Source organism: Scylla paramamosain, chromosome 8 (genome assembly GCF_035594125.1).
Source record: "Scylla paramamosain isolate STU-SP2022 chromosome 8, ASM3559412v1, whole genome shotgun sequence".
Lineage (NCBI taxonomy): Eukaryota > Metazoa > Arthropoda > Malacostraca > Decapoda > Portunidae > Scylla > Scylla paramamosain.
Genome location: NC_087158.1, coordinates 28,821,741 through 28,837,573, shown reverse-complemented (window position 1 = coordinate 28,837,573; position 15,833 = coordinate 28,821,741). Strand labels below are relative to the sequence as shown.

At 41.5% G+C, this 15,833-nt stretch overlaps 2 protein-coding genes across 10 annotated transcripts in view; one reads left to right on the top strand and one right to left on the bottom strand.

The window, feature by feature from the left end:
* LOC135103103 (ryanodine receptor-like) overlaps nt 1-7,172 on the top strand; it is a 151,580-nt gene extending 144,408 nt beyond the window's left edge. For all 9 annotated transcript variants that reach the window (XM_064009120.1, XM_064009123.1, XM_064009128.1 and 6 more), the window contains 11 exons: nt 205-324; nt 897-1,088; nt 1,351-1,470; nt 1,888-2,018; nt 2,231-2,386; nt 2,645-2,705; nt 3,271-3,417; nt 3,660-3,791; nt 4,205-4,361; nt 4,598-4,763; nt 5,168-7,172. In XM_064009120.1, the coding sequence (XP_063865190.1) occupies nt 205-324; nt 897-1,088; nt 1,351-1,470; nt 1,888-2,018; nt 2,231-2,386; nt 2,645-2,705; nt 3,271-3,417; nt 3,660-3,791; nt 4,205-4,361; nt 4,598-4,763; nt 5,168-5,333 (1,548 nt within the window). In that variant the 3' untranslated portion in view covers nt 5,334-7,172. The remainder of the gene's footprint in view (nt 1-204; nt 325-896; nt 1,089-1,350; nt 1,471-1,887; nt 2,019-2,230; nt 2,387-2,644; nt 2,706-3,270; nt 3,418-3,659; nt 3,792-4,204; nt 4,362-4,597; nt 4,764-5,167) is intronic.
* Nucleotides 7,173-7,901: 729 nt separating this feature from the next.
* LOC135103111 (hemocyanin A chain-like) lies at nt 7,902-12,500 on the bottom strand. The gene is made up of 3 exons (XM_064009142.1): nt 11,611-12,500; nt 8,715-10,235; nt 7,902-8,550 (listed from the first exon to the last, which is right to left on the bottom strand). Exons 1-3 carry the CDS (start codon nt 11,705-11,707, stop codon nt 8,135-8,137), a joined length of 2,034 nt encoding a protein of 677 aa, XP_063865212.1. The 5' UTR covers nt 11,708-12,500; the 3' UTR covers nt 7,902-8,134.
* Between the last annotated feature and the right edge of the window lie 3,333 nt (nt 12,501-15,833).

Genomic DNA, 15,833 nt, shown 5'->3' with positions numbered 1-15,833 from the left:
GAACTGAAGTGTGTTGATTCAACACACACCACTGCTCTACTAACTGGTCATAATGGAGCAGATCTGATTGTATGAATATTTTAATTTGCTTATTAGATACATACTTGTACATACTCATTACATTACTGTTCCAGTGTAGAATGTATAACTATTTACTTTTGCTAAAACTGAACACATGTTAACCTTTGCATTGCTGTTTGGCAGGTGGACCTAAGCAGCTACAACAAGCGTGCTGTCAGCTTCTTGGCAAGGAACTTCTACAACCTCAAGTATGCAGCGCTGGTGCTTGCCTTCTGCATCAACTTTATCCTTCTCTTCTTCAAGGTGTGTGTTACACTCACATATACACATTACGTAATACATACATAGTCTAGGATGTATCAGTTTTATACAAAAAATATTTAAGTTACTTGTAGCATTGATATAACATTGTATATGTCAAGAGTTTATCATTTTACACAGGAATTCTCATCAGTACTAAACAGCAGTAATAAAGCTTTTGTATAGGAACGTTGTTAGTTTATATAACTCTTTATATCTCTTGTAATTCATTTCTTTTATATATATTTCTTGCAAGCACAGGCATCAAAGGTATGTTGGTTTTGTACTCACTGTAGAGAGAAGTTCAAAAGAATAAAAGCCATAGTGTGTGGGACAAGATGAAGGGGGAACTCCATCTTATTATGGCCTTTTCCTTATTATCAATTCAGATACTGTTTGTTTCAAAAAATGTTCAAAGAAAAATAAACTATAAGAGTAGAGACAGGAAAGTAATAAGAACACTTCTCTTTTAAAAGCCAAGGATTGATTATAATTTTATTTGCAATCATTCTGTGACAAATTAATTTTAAGCAGGATTCAGATCCACACCACTAATCTGCCCCCCCCCCACACAGGCATCAGCCATCACTGAGGATGTGGAGGAGGAGGAGGAGGTCACTGTCATGAACCCCTTCGCCTTTGGCTCTGGTGACTTGCTGGGCTCTGGGGATGAAGCAGTGCTGGGTGATGATGCAGTAGAGGCAGAACTGGGTTCCGGCAACTTCACTCTAGGAGGGGATGAAGAAGAAGAAGAGGAGGAGGAAGATGTAAGTTGTGCTTCTGTTGAAAGCCACTCTCTGTTTGTTGGTGTTTGTCAAGTTTTTAGATATTTAGATGAGGCAACTGACAAGACTGTTTTGTTTAATTGATTTTGTGAAAAATTATTTTTGATGGAGAGAGAGAGAGAGAGAGAGAGAGAGAGAGAGAGAGAGAGAGTTTGTGTTATCATTCAATTTGTCAGTCTCTCAGTTGACTTTTTTAACCTTGTGTAACCTCTGGTCTGCTGCTCACTTCTCACTACATCCCCAGGCTGAGGAATGGGTGCACATGGATGATCGCTACTTCTACCTGGAGCACATCCTTCGCCTGTTCTCTGTCACCCACAGCCTGGTTGCTCTCTGCATGCTGCTGGCCTACTACAACCTCAAGGTGGGTCACATAATCTAAGGGCTGGTGTTATTTTTATGAACTTATTCTATTATTTTCAGTATTTTCTTCCTTGTTTTCAGCCTGTTTCTTCTCTCCATCCTCTTCATTCTGCTTTTTCTCCTCCTTGTCCTCATCCTCTTATTAGTTCATATTAATTGTGTTTTTGAGTTGAATATTTCCAAACTCTACACATCACCAACTTCACATATAAAGTCAGACACTTTCCTTAGATTTTCAATTACTTGATAAAGAGTATAAAGTGATTGTAGCTTACCAAAGTGATGTCAGTGTTACCATCTGCTAAGGTGTCCATAGTTCCTTATTTCAGGTGTTCCCTTTATGTTACCATCTGGTTAGGGTTCAAAATATGTCCCCACTTTCTCATTCTTGCATTCACCTGGTCCTCTCTTTTGAAAGATGCCGCTTGTGATCTTCAAGCGAGAGAAGGATGTGGCGAGGAGGCTGGAGTTTGATGGTGTCTATGTGGCAGAGCAGCCTGAAGATGATGACATCAAGGCTCACTGGGACAAACTTGTTATTTCTGCCAAGTATGACCTTTTGCTCATTTGTATAGTGGATGGTAGTGGGAATTCCACAAAGTGCAACTGTAAGTTGCTGCTTTCTGCCAGGAATCAATTCAGAAATCTTTTGGCTGTAAGATAGGTTCCAATCTTCCATGATTTTGTCTGATAAGAACTCATTCTATATGTATGATTCATTGTCCCTTTGTCCCCCATAACTTAAACACCTCTGATTGCAGGAGTTTCCCCAACAACTACTGGGACAAGTTTGTCAAGAAGAAGGTACGACAAAAGTACAGTGAGACATATGACTTCGATGCCATATCCAACCTCTTAGGAATGGAAACAACGATGAGCTTCAAACAAGAAGAAGCATCCACTGGCATCATTGGCTAGTGAGTGCTACTTTTGGTCTTCTTACTCTTTATGATTTTCTCTCCCTATTTTTCTCCTTCTCTTCCTCTTTCTCCTCCTCATACTCTATCAGATCTATGCATCCAGCAAGGAAGACAAACATCCTTAGAGTAGTAGACTCACTATTGTCCTCTTTGTAACTTTATATCATTAGCCAGATTGTATTTATAGTTTCTGGAACAATCTCTCAAAATTTCTGTTGTCATGTTTCCTCTTCATGACACTGCCTCTTATTTCAGCCTCACCTCAGTGGACTGGAGGTACCAGATCTGGAAGGCCGGTGTTACAGTCACTGATAATGTAAGTGCTGCTGCATCTCTCCCTTATGCCCAATGTCACCTCATGTTTCAGTGGTATTGTGTTATGCTGTCATGATGTTCTCCTTCCCCATCTTATGGTGTGATGATTTTCCTTATTTTATTATAATGTCTTATGCTATTTTGTCTTGCATTTTAGTGATGTATGATTCATTTTGTGTTCCAATGATGTCTTTTTATCCCCCATTTTATTTCATCATGTTATACTGTTTACTGTTTCAAGTCTGTCTTTTTATGTGTTGTTGGGATGTAACATTGGTGTGATTATTATAGCCTGGCTCAGTGTTGTACTTTTCACTTCACTGAGGTGACTACATTAACTTTCCCCCATTTCATGTTCATTGTATTACTACCATTGTGTTGTACTACTGTGTTACTGTCACTGCCTAGAGAAAGTCAGGCTACACAGTTGGAGAAGGAATGAATAAGATCATGCAAAGAAATATCCTACGCAAGAATATCAAGAAATGTAGCAACAAGAGATTTAAGTATACGTCGAGGTAACATATGCAGTCTATTTCTACCACTTTTTCTCTTTTTTTGGACAGCAATTCTTGTACAACCTGTGGTACCTCACCTTCTCCATCCTGGGCAACATTAATTACTTCTTCTTTGCTGCTCACCTGCTTGATGTGGCTGTGTCCATCCCATCACTCAAGACGATCCTGCAGTCTGTCACTCACAACGGCAAGCAGGTGAGTGTCTGTCTTGTGTGTTCAATTGTATGGACTGTGAAAATTACATAAATAATGTAATGGTACTGAGTTTTAGTATCTCCTTTTCTTGTTTCTTTTTTCATCTTTTTTTTTTATGGAAAGTGTTTGTCTCTGATATAACAGAAGTGAAAATAACTTCACATTTATGGTATTTTGTATTTCTGTATGAATGTGTTGCCTTGCACTGCTGTTTATAACCTCTCCTGTTCCTTCTCTTGCAGCTGATCTTGACCTGCATGTTGCTCACTATCATAGTGTACTGCTACACTGTCATCGCCTTCAACTTCTTCAGGAAATTCTATGTTTCTGAGGAGGATGATGTAGTGGACCAGAAGTGTCATGACATGCTGACGGTGAGTGCTGCTTGAGGAAGGGAAGGGAGAGAGAGAGAGAGAGAGAGAGAGAGAGAGAGAGAGAGAGAGAGAGAGAGAGAGAGAGAGAGAGAGAGAGATCTAAAAATGCATGTTTAAAAGCCATATATTGATTATAGATAATGAAAATTTAAGTTTTTGTCTGACCTCCCAATTAAACCAGTGACACTTTATCCATCATAAAGGATTAGGAAAGGATAAAGGATTCTCAACCTAAATTACATTATTAGATGAAAGAGAACAATTAAGAGAAGTCATATTAGATTTAAATTATGTCAACACTGAACCTTATATCAACTGACCAAACTTGCTGCCTTGGTTATGCTCTGGAGACAGAGCTTGTAGCTCCCACTATGGCATAGAAGCAGTGAGTGAATGAGTGTCTGTTTTGGCAGTGTTTCGTGTTCCACCTGTACAAGGGAGTAAGGGCCGGTGGTGGCATTGGTGATGAGATTGAGGCCCCTGATGGTGATGAGTATGAGTTCTACCGCATCATCTTTGACATCACTTTCTTCTTCTTCATCATTGTTATCCTGCTGGCCATCATTCAGGGTACGTGCACAGTTGAGTGTGTCTATGCTAGTTAATCTGCAGGAGGAGAGTTGGCTGCTGATAGTTTTTCTTGTTAATTTTTTATTCTTCATAAAAAGACCAGCCTGTGAGCTATGACTTACATCTAGCTATGAATAAAAAAAATGTCACTTTTGTTTTTAAAATGTGACCTGTATGAAACAGCCCAGTCTTTATTTTATAAGAAGCATGACAGGCTGCTGTGCTTGGTGTTTCAGGTTTGATCATTGATGCGTTTGGTGAACTGAGAGACCAACTGGAGTCAGTGAAGGAGAACCTGGAGAGCTACTGTTTCATATGTGGCATTGGCAGCGACTACTTTGATGCAGTGCCACACGGGTTTGACATGCACGTCCTGAAGGAGCATAACTTAGCAAATTACATGTGAGTCTGGTAGACACATACTCTCTCTCTCTCTCTCTCTCTCTCTCTCTCTCTCTCTCTCTCTCTCTCTCTCTCTCTCTCTCTCTCTCTCTCTCTCTCTCTCTCTCTCTCTCTCTCTCTCTCTAACTGACTGTCATCTCAACCTCTGAGGTGTTCAGACATTGTACAGAAGCTTTACTTGAAAATCCAAAATTGATATGGCCAGTGTTTTCTATTATGTACCATATCAATCAATATGTAGCTTTCCATATTTTCTTTAGAAATGTGAAAAAATCCTGTGGTAAACAAGCTTTGACATTGCAGTTTTCATAACAGATTTTCATTACTGGTCATCTTATAGATCCTGATATCTTTGCATGAAATTGAGAGCCAAGTTTAATAATGTTTTCTTTTCTCCACCTCAGGTTCTTCTTGATGCATCTGATCAACAAAGATGAAACAGAGTACACAGGCCAGGAGACATATGTGTGGAACATGTACCAACAAAGGTGTTGGGATTTCTTCCCTGTTGGTGACTGCTTCAGGAAACAGTATGAGGAGGAATTGTCTGGTGGAGGGTCAGCCAGCTGAGCAACTCTTCCCTCACTTCCTCCATTGCTTTACATTTAAGTGGTATGGACACAAGTTTTTTGGTACAGATAATTCATGGTGTTCACTTGCTAGTTCGCAGCATCACGCAGTGCAGACAAGGGTGTGGCACCGCTCTTCTCCTTTGCGTGTGTGTGTGCTTGTGAAGGTCACTGAGACCTGGTGTTGAGCCCTGCTGCTTGGATGGAGCTTACCACTACACCCTCAAGTAGCTCTTGACATTTAGAGAACATTAGCATATATATATATATATATATATATATATATATATATATATATATATATATATATATATATATATATATATATATATATATATATATATATATATACCATATATGTACCATAGAAGTTTGTATAAATTAGGTATATATGTATAGCAGGTAAATTCAGAAGAAATGCCAGCTACTCTGAATCATCCACAGCAGGTGAGAGCATTTTGTCAAAAGAAAATGGCATATTAGTGCTTCAGAGAATACTAGTTAAAGCAGCAAGACAGTTGTGCGTGTGATATTAATGTAATGTACTACTCTGTGCTGATCCCAGACTCTGGTGAAGGCAGTAGCGCAGCAGCTTGTTTCCTGTCCCCACCCCCAAGGCGTGAGGCGATGCAGAACGACTTGTTGTGGAACTGTCACTGCAGGTCACTTTGTTACTTTATCCCCCACCACCAAGGTGTGATTGTTGAGGTGTGTGTGTGTGTGTGTGTGTGTGTGTGTGTGTGTGTGTGTGTGTGTGTGTGTGTTTGTGTGTGTGTGTGTGTGTGTGGTTCCACCAGTTGTCCCACCCACATTGAAGTCACATCTTTACTCTCCACCCTCTCCTCTCCTGACTTTTGATCAGTTACTGCAGAGAAGAGAGAAGAATAAACAAATTTAAAGAGGCCTTAGTAACAAGAGGTGTGGCTTTTACCTGTGTTATTATTTAAGGTTTTCCATGTGCATGCCTTTCTTTGAGAGTCTGTTATATAAAGGAGTGGTCATGCCCACCACCTGTGTCCAGAAGGTGGCTGGAACACACCAAGTACCTAAGATGTTTGTCTGCGCCTCCCTCACCCATGCTGTAGATAATGAAGGGATCGAGCTGGGGTGGTGGGGAAGGCACTGCATGCCCTCTCACCCATCTTGATGCTCACGTACATTCAGTGCAACAAGAATAATAACTGCGTATAGCTCAGCGCCCATCATGTGTCCTTCCCTTGTTAGCCATCCTGAGGTTGCCCAAATCCTAACCTTCACCAGCAACTGCTCCCTTTTTTATTTATTTTTTTTCTATGCCACAGATTCTTTGTGGACTGAGAGGATCTTAATATTTGTTATTTATTTATTGGCTGATATCACTTGCTCTGATTTGCAATCAGTGTGGATCAGTCAGGTATCATACTCTCTCTCTCTCTCTCTCTCTCTCTCTCTCTCTCTCTCTCTCTCTCTCTCTCTCTCTCTCTCTCTCTCTCATGGATGAAGGAGGTCGCCAGTCCTGTATTGAGTTCAGAGACAATACTTATTGGCCTCTGGATCTCGATTTCTCCCACTGCTGTTGTATTTAATTGTCATATGTCCAAACAGTCCAGTCAGTCTTTTAAATGACTGGGCTATTTCCACAGATAGCTTCCTCGTTCACCTTCCCTCCCTCCCTCCCTCCTCCTAGCGATACGATAGACTTAACGAAACCCATGGTTGCAGATTTATTTCTCCCTCGTCCTGACACTCACAGTCCTGTTCAGCAGTCCAGCTTGGGATCGTTCTGCATCATACACATCGATTACTCTGTTGTTTTTTTTTATTCATAGTCTACTCTTTAGTTAAATAAACTATAAGAGAACTTCTGTTTGATTGCCTTTTGCGTGTCTTTACTTGAATTTTTAAGATGAAAATGTTTTTGTAACCTTGCTGTTTACCCGTGTTGTAGATAAACTTAACCTGTTTGTTAAAATTTTTAAGTGCAAAGAATGTAGCTTACTCAGTTTTAATATATTTGGGAACTGTAGCTAAAATTGACTCGAATTACGCAAAGCATGCGAGACTGCTCGTGTTGTTCGGTGTTAGCTTACTTGCTTCCTCCCATATTATGATTAAACTCGTGTTTTTAAGTACGAAGTGAACAAGATTTCATTAAAGGATTATTATAGTAGCTCATTTGACTTGACTGGACAAGTGTGGGTAGCACTAGTGAGCAAAACTTGTGATCGCTGTGTGGCTGTGCCTATTTTTTAACCAGACTCGTGGTGGCAGCCTGAGTGGTGGGTACATTTCCAAATGCTTAATATTGTTGTGCACTAATGAACACTTTAAGACAGGATAGTATGGTGGACATGTTGATATGCGAGCTATTTCTTTGTTCACCAAGGAGGTAAATGTGTTCGTATCCGCAGTACCTAAATTTTTGATCGGAGCAAATCACAATTTTATGTTCATGGACGGAATTTTTGTCGTTGCTGCCACTGTGCAGTAAGGCAAGGTAATAGTGTTTTATTCGCTATGTCAGTGCATTTTAATCAAAACGAAACCAAATTTTGTGTCAATTAAAGGGTTTTTATAATCAAACGAAAAATGCAGCTTCAAGTTGTTATTAATCAAGTGAGAACTATTGAATTAATCCAAAACAGTACAAGATGGTTTAAAATTCAAGCCTGTAGGATGTATTCTATTGTAAATATTTTGGTCTTGTGCTGCTCTGAGCTTTACCATCGGGGCGCCCCGGGTGTTGTGAAGCAGCCAACAGAGCACTCGTGGTTGTTAAGATGTTTTCCGCGTTCTCGTCATTGACATGACAGCAGCCAAAGTTTAGTTTTCGCCGTGGAAGATCTTGACGTTGATGAATTTTGTGCTGGGAGTCTCCAGGAAGACTCGCTTGTCGGGGATGCGGCGGTCGAGCGGGTAGCCCATGGGCCTTGTGTCGGGGTAGGGCTGTCCATGTCTGCCACAATGGGCATGGTTTCCGTTCACCTCACTCTCATCAATGTGCGCGTCAGGGGTAACGAAGACCATAAGGGCAAAGTCCATGCCGTTAGTCTTGCCCTTAGGCAGGAGCATCCTATCGGGAATACCACATGCTTCCACATACTTCTCCAGATTCAGGTCGTAACCTCCAGTCACAGCTTCGTCCGCCTTTTGCCGGAGGACCTTGAAGCTCATGGAATCGGGGCGAGTTACTGAGGATTCAGAGGACTTCCGAACCACCATGTTAGCTCCACTGCTCACTGGAATAAAGATATGCCATTGTTTGAGTAACGAAGTACGTAAACATCAGACATAATAAGTCTCTCTCTCTCTCTCTCTCTCTCTCTCTCTCTCTCTCTCTCTCTCTCTCTCTCTCTCTCTCACACACACACACACACACTCAACAAAACATGTTTACACTTACATTTCCTCCAGAATTTATCCATTTCAATGCAGTGCCAGCGACCCTGGTCCCAGGTGAACTCGACACCATGGGCGTCTCTCACAGGGCATAGGTATACGCGAATGGCAGCCTCGACCTCATCGTCGTTGTTGTTGTTGATTCCAAAGTTGTAGGCGAACTCCTTATGGTTAAGACGAGGAACACGGGCAGAAATTTCCACATCGGAGAATTCTGAGTGATCTGCAGCGTTTTCGAGATCGAACTCAAACTCTTCGAAGTAAGTTCTGAGTTCTCCATCGATGTTGATAGATTCAATACTTACTCCGGGGAATGCAAGGTCGTCTTTACTGTAGGGATCGAAGGAGTCCTTGTGCTCCTTGAATATGTTATCCATGTACTTGTGGAGCCTGAAGAAGCTGGGATCACGGGTAGCGGTTTCAAAGTGTTCCATGACACCGGGAGGCATGTTGAACTTACCCTGGGGATCACCCTGGCGGCCAAGCATGATGTGGGCCGTGTTGTGCAGGGAGCCGTAGTAATTCACGTTGGGGCTGTACGTGGATGACTCAATAACGTCTCCCAGGATATCGATGCCGTGATCATTACTAATATCAATAGTTTCGCCGTTTGGATTGACGATGTAGCCGCGGGCGATGGCATCACGTATGCGGTACTCAGTGATTACCATGTCCCTCACTCGCGCCACGCCTCTCACATCGGTGAAGCGAATGTTATCAGGTCTTGCAGGGAACTCTCCGCCGAACTTGTAACTTGTATGGGGCGCAAACCCGTCCCTGATGACATTCTCCCAGCTGAGTTCATCCACAACGTCCAGCCAGTTAGAGAGTCTCTCACTGTTGTAGCGAGCAGAGAGTTGGTGGTGCACCCAGAAAAAGAGTTCGCCCTTCCTATCAATGTGATGGCCATAGGAATCTGTCCACCAGAATGGGAAGTCCATGTGCCACGTGACGTGGTGGACGTTCATGCCAATGTCTTCTCCAAAGTAAGCGACTTGTTGCTCCGGGTTCCTCCTTGATCCGGTGAAGTTCATTCTGAACGACCCTGGAGTGTTGGTCATCTGGGCAGCATAGGCTTTGTTGATGATTTCACTGTTCGTGAAGAGATGGGGCGTAACTTCATAGAGAGGAGGCAGGACAATGCCTTTGCCGAGCGGCGAGTGGATGATGGTGACATAAAGAGCGTAGACAAACTCTCCTTCGTTCATGTGTTTGCGGAAGAAGGCGGCACTTCTTGAGAATTCTTCCCAGGTCTGGCATTGCATGAAGACCTCAAACAGCATCAGAGCTTCCTCTCGCTGGCGAGCGTTGAACAGAGAGAACACGCGGTGCCTGCTGGCCAGGCGGTGATCGTGCAGCTCTTTCAGCAGCCTCAGAATAGCTACGCCTCCATCCTTGTACCTAGTGACATCCAGTGTGGCCTCAAAGGTGTCAGCAGCGGCATTCAACTCGGGGTAAGTCACGTCATCATAGATCCTGTGCAGCAGGCGATTGACATCCTGCTGCTTCTTAGCGACCGTCACGACTGCCGGGAGAGAAGCTTCTTAAAATCCATGTTAAAAAAAAAAAAAAAAATCTTGAATATTTGTGTACTTTTGTGAAAGTTTCATTATACATGCAACATAAATCCTAGCTGTTGATGGCAAGCTGCTTTCCGTCATTATATCATGTCACGTTGAAATTTTACAAATTTACCATAGTAGTGTGTGTGTGTGTGTGTGTGTGTGTGTGTTTAAGAGTAAATGAAAAATCTGAAATGCCGTGACAGATGGCTGTGCATAAACCGAGGATTTTTTAAAGAAAATTTGAATGAAATATAAATTATATGAAATTTTAAGACCATTAAAAGACTAAACTGTGCAGATAATATTAATTTTTTGTTTTCAAAAAAAGTTACAGTGTATCTGAAACTGATCACGACGCGAGAGAGGTTAACACTCGTGTTAGGTGAGGCGAGAGCAAGAGTGAGCGATGGTGGTGGACAACAGCTTAAGGAAAGAGCTGGGAAAACAGGAATGCTAGACTGGTGGTTATATAGAGAAGAGTATGGCAACACACACACACACACACACACACACACACACTTTTTTTTATCAGGCGAGTTGCCACATATTGCAGTTCGCATCACTCATAGGACAAATACCATCAACAATAACAACAAAGAAGGAAATGGGGAAAGAGTGACAAGAGAAATAGTGACAAGGTTCAACAGTGAAGGGATAGAGGCCGGTGTTGGAAAAAGAGAGAAAACAGAATGGTAGAAAATAGGAAGAGACAGAGATGACATGAAACAGAGGCAGCAGAATGGTAGAAAAATGTTGAGGATACTAAGGAACTGGAACAAAGGAAAGGCAAGACAAGCAGGATGTCAGGAGTGGTGAAAAAACAGTAGAGTGTTAGGGAAAAAGAGTTAGGATCGGGATGGTATCTAAACAACGAGACGAGGAGTGGTAAGAAGAAATGAATGAAGGGACAGGAGGATGGAAAGTGGTGCGCTGGGATGGAGCTGATAATGGCAGAGAAGGAAAGAAGTAAGTCTAGGATTGAAGGATCAGTAGTGACGCGATGGGGAATGATAGGTCGCAAAAGAAGGAAGGGAATGATAACATAGTGATGGGATGAGTAAATTGTAGATGACGAAAGATGAAAGAAAGTGGCAAGGTAGCTGGTGGTAAGATGGTTAAAGTGAAGTTGACTAAGGAATGAAAGCGATGGGACGGAGGAAGTGAAATTGATCAAAGAATGAAGGAAGTGACAAAGTACCTGGTGGTAGAATGGGCAGAGTGAACCTGACTTATGAATGAAGTGACATGATATCTAGCGGTGGGACAGAGTGACAGAGTGACGAAAGAATGAAGAAAGTGTCATAGAAGGTCTACTGATGGCACAGCGCGGGAGACGGGACTGGGTCTTACCGGGCTGGTCACCCTGGAAGTCGCTGAGGCTGGGCCAGGCTGCAGCGGCGACAACCAACGAGCACAAGACGAGCAGCTTCATGGCGGCGGCTCACTGTGTCTCTCGTCTCTCCTGCAGGGGTTTATATTGCCCCTCCTCCTCGCCCTAAGCCTAATCCCCGCACCGTCGTCACCACCTCGAGTTTATTCGTTATCTGTCCGCCTATTTTGATCGTTATCCCTCCAGAGCTTTTGTTTCGTAATGGAGGTTTCCGTATTGTTAATTTCTTAGCCGAGTGATATCTTAAGTTATGTTTTTTTTCTTTTTTTCATCTTCATTAACGACCAAATAAGAGGAAAAAAAATCAAGCACCTCGTTTCTGCAAGGGAGCTGTGTATTTTTATTCGAAAGGTGCATTTCTTCAGTGGGTAGTTGTTTGGTCACACTTTCGAGTCTTAGCGCCGAACTTCTTCCTCTCAACATGAAACTTTTCTCTTACCTTCAAGCTGTTTTCTTAAAACCCCAAACTTTCCTGGTTAACCTCAAGGTCCTTCATCTCAACTTAAGGCTCTTTCCTTTTATCGTGAAGCTCCTTCTTAACTCAAAGCGCCTTCCCCTTAACTCAAGGTTTCTTTCTCTTGGCTTCAAACTCCTTTGTCTTAACTCTAACCTTCCTATGAGTCCCAGAATGTTGTTGTACCACCTCTCACTCATTACTCCAGTTTACCTGCTTAATTTCTACCCTCACATATGATGGTCCACCAAGTAATTGTATTTTGTTAGTATGAGTCCTGGCACATAATAGTAATTAGTAAAATAAATAAATAGAAAAGTTCATTGGATGTTTTTCAAGGTGCAGCTTACCTAACCTAACTCCGCGTCACTTTATTTTCTTATCCCACCCTCAACCTCCATTTCAGCCAATTTGCACTCCGCTCCACCACCCTGTTTACCTAACCGCCCCTGCATATGTCACGTACGCAAAATACATTCATCTCTTCCGTGATTTAATGCTGGCTGCCCTACTGTTCGTGGTAATAAAGGTCATTTTCTGAAACACTTCATTCAAAGAAGCTCTAGTTGAAGTTACGTGGATTTTTTAAGGGTGTTTTATGGTTCTAGTAATAAATTAACAAGATTTCTTCATTATTAACAGAAGCACCCTTGAGAACACAGCTAATCGTCTCTGTGGCCTTTGAAAATAGTCGTGGTAAGAGAGCAAAGCGTTTCTGAATAAGGGCCTGAGTTGATACCTGTATGGTGACGCTGGTTTCATTTCCTTGAGCTCTTTTAATGTTACATCACGGGATTTTCGTTAGGTACCTAATCTTACGCTAACTCTGTTAACAAAAAAAAAAAAAATTGCCGTGTGCTTTTCCAGCCTGCCTCTCTGATCTTTATAAAAGAAATGCATTGAGTAAACGACAGAAAACACAGCACAGCGAGAATCTGTTGAGATGTTTATATAACTCACGTGGCCCAGGTTAGCGGGACACGTTTGGTGTATGTGGGCAACGCTGGTTTATTGCGACACAAATACAATTGCAATGTAAAAAGAATGCGTGTCCAGAGAAATGAAATCTGCCTGTTCTGTTCGTCGTAAAGTTGATTTAGTTTTACTTTTTTAGAGAAAATCTTCAACAAACATTAAAAATATCCGTATTTGATAAAATGCCATGTATGACTTGGTACAGAAGGTTTGGCTGTCTCATGAATGTCGGTGCACCATAATGTGTATAGTTAATTATCTCCCGCACACCTCCCATCACGCGCGCTCGGGACCATTGAGAAAGCCCGTGATTCAAGCATTATCAAATCCTAGCAATAAGGAGTCTCGGAACCGTGAAATCGCAGTGTGTGAAGACAGACGAAGATGATTAGCACAAATAAACTAGTGGCTGTTTCATCAAGGGGAAGAGAAAAATAACCACGAGTGTTCTTCATATAAGTCTTGATGACATTAAGGTTCCATCAGGCAAGGAAGCTCAGCACAATAAGTGCTGACGAAAACAAGTGTGTCCAAGCAAGGAAATATTTCGCCCCGCTGCCTTTCCTTCAGGCAAACAAGATTTTTTTTTTCATTGAATCTTACTGCTGTTATCAGCGTCTCTTGTCTATCCTGGGCAGGCCACGACCTGGGTGATCAGCGGGAAGGGTGTGGGTGATATCGGCGAATATGAATGGCGGCTCCCGGACAGTCATCCCAAAGGTCAAGGAGCGCCGGTCACTCCACTGCCTTTTTTTTTTTTTTTTTTTCCGAGGCACGTGAATCTAAAGAAAAAAAGAAATGGTCTTTCGATGTGTGTGTGTGTGTGTGTGTGTGTGTGTGTGTGTGTATGTATATATATATATATATATATATATATATATATATATATATATATATATATATATATATATATATATATATATATATATATATATATATATATATATATATATATATATATATATATATATATATGTGTGTGTGTGTGTGTGTGTGTGTGTGTGTGTGTGTGTGTGTGTGTGTGTGTGTGTGTGGAGAGAGAGAGAGAGAGAGAGAGAGAGAGAGAGATTTCTTTTGTTTGTTCTATCATCCTTGGTCTGTGTCCGCTAGGGTCCAGGGAGAAGCAGCATTACGTCTAGAAGCTTTGCCGGGGTCACCACGCACCACCTGCGTGTCCAGCCTGTTGCTACGAAACGCGAAGAGTGTTTAGGCTTACATAATCTTTCAGTGAATTTTCTTTTTCGATAAAGAATGACACAAGTTCCGGAGGCACAGCGGTGCTAAGTGTGGCTGTGGCGTGAGAGGAAAATATAATTTATCTTAGTGCTAATCTTTTTTCTCTTGTATGATGTTCTTTGTTTTTTGGTTGTACTCTCTCTCTCTCTCTCTCTCTCTCTCTCTCTCTCTCTCTCTCTCTCTCTCTCTCTCTCTCTCTCTCTCTCTCTCTCTTTCTCGGACTGTGGTATAAGGGAACTATAGTATTAATGAGAACTCTTTCGGGGATCTACTTGTTCGAATTTGCAAGTACTTTTTAACATTTAAGTGATGTAACGAAAAAAATTTACGTAATTAAAAAATATAGTTTAGAAAAGTATTTGAAAGGATCACATACGTTTAAGTAACCGGAAAATATGCACATTTTTTTTTCAGATGTATACCAATTCAAGTTACCTAATCATAACAACAATACTAGGGATAGTTAAGGATAGTTAAATCGCTACACCACCACCACCACTACCACTACCATCACCACCACCACCACCATCATCGTTATCCACAACAGCCCAGTAACTACAACAAAAGTAGGTGGAGATATGTAGCTTGCCCTCGACACTTATCTAGCACTATCACCTGAAGGCCTAGCGATCGTGTAGCCTCTTGTTCAAAAGAATGATAAGACAACAACGAAGCGCATGGTGGCAATGGCTTAGGACTAGTGCTTGAGCCTGTGCTTATGGTCACGTACAAGTCAGAGCCGTCGTGGTGATCAAGGTCTATGGAATCTCATATATGGAGGGTGATAATAATAACACCACGCAGCGGCTTCCACTTGCTTGTCTGTGTGAGGAGCGTGTTTGTCTTAAGGTGGCCAAGGGAACACTGTACTTTGGTCCAAGTGTTTACCCCTACACTTCCTGTTAAGGTAGATTAGGACACGATCTTTTTTTTTAGTGGTTGCTATGCTCGATGATTCCTGCAGCTATTTTTTTTTTTTTTTTTTTTTTATTCTATGGAAGACGTTGCGCTGATTGCATTTTAAGTTTGGAAAAAAAAAAAAGTCGCGACGAAGCAAGGCCCCTTTCGGTGACACACACACACACACACACACACACACACACACACTTTTGTTGTTGTTGTTGTTGTTGTTGTTGCTGTTGTTGTTATTATTATTATTATTATTATTATTATTATTATTATTATTATTATTATTATTATTATTATTATTATTATTATTATTACTATTATCATCATCTCATCATCATCATTATTTATTTATTTATTTATTTATTTATTTATGTAAGAAAGGTTGAAGGTTACGAAGTAGAGAGAAAGAGAAAGGAGAAGAGGAGAAGGAGATACGTACAATAGGAGGGAAGAAAGATTCCCAAATGTGGCACACACACACACACACACACACACACACACACACACAGAGAGAGTGTATAATGGATACTAAAAACAACGTCGAGAATCTTATTTAATACATGAGTCAAACATTGGTTCCCCTCTGAAATAAAC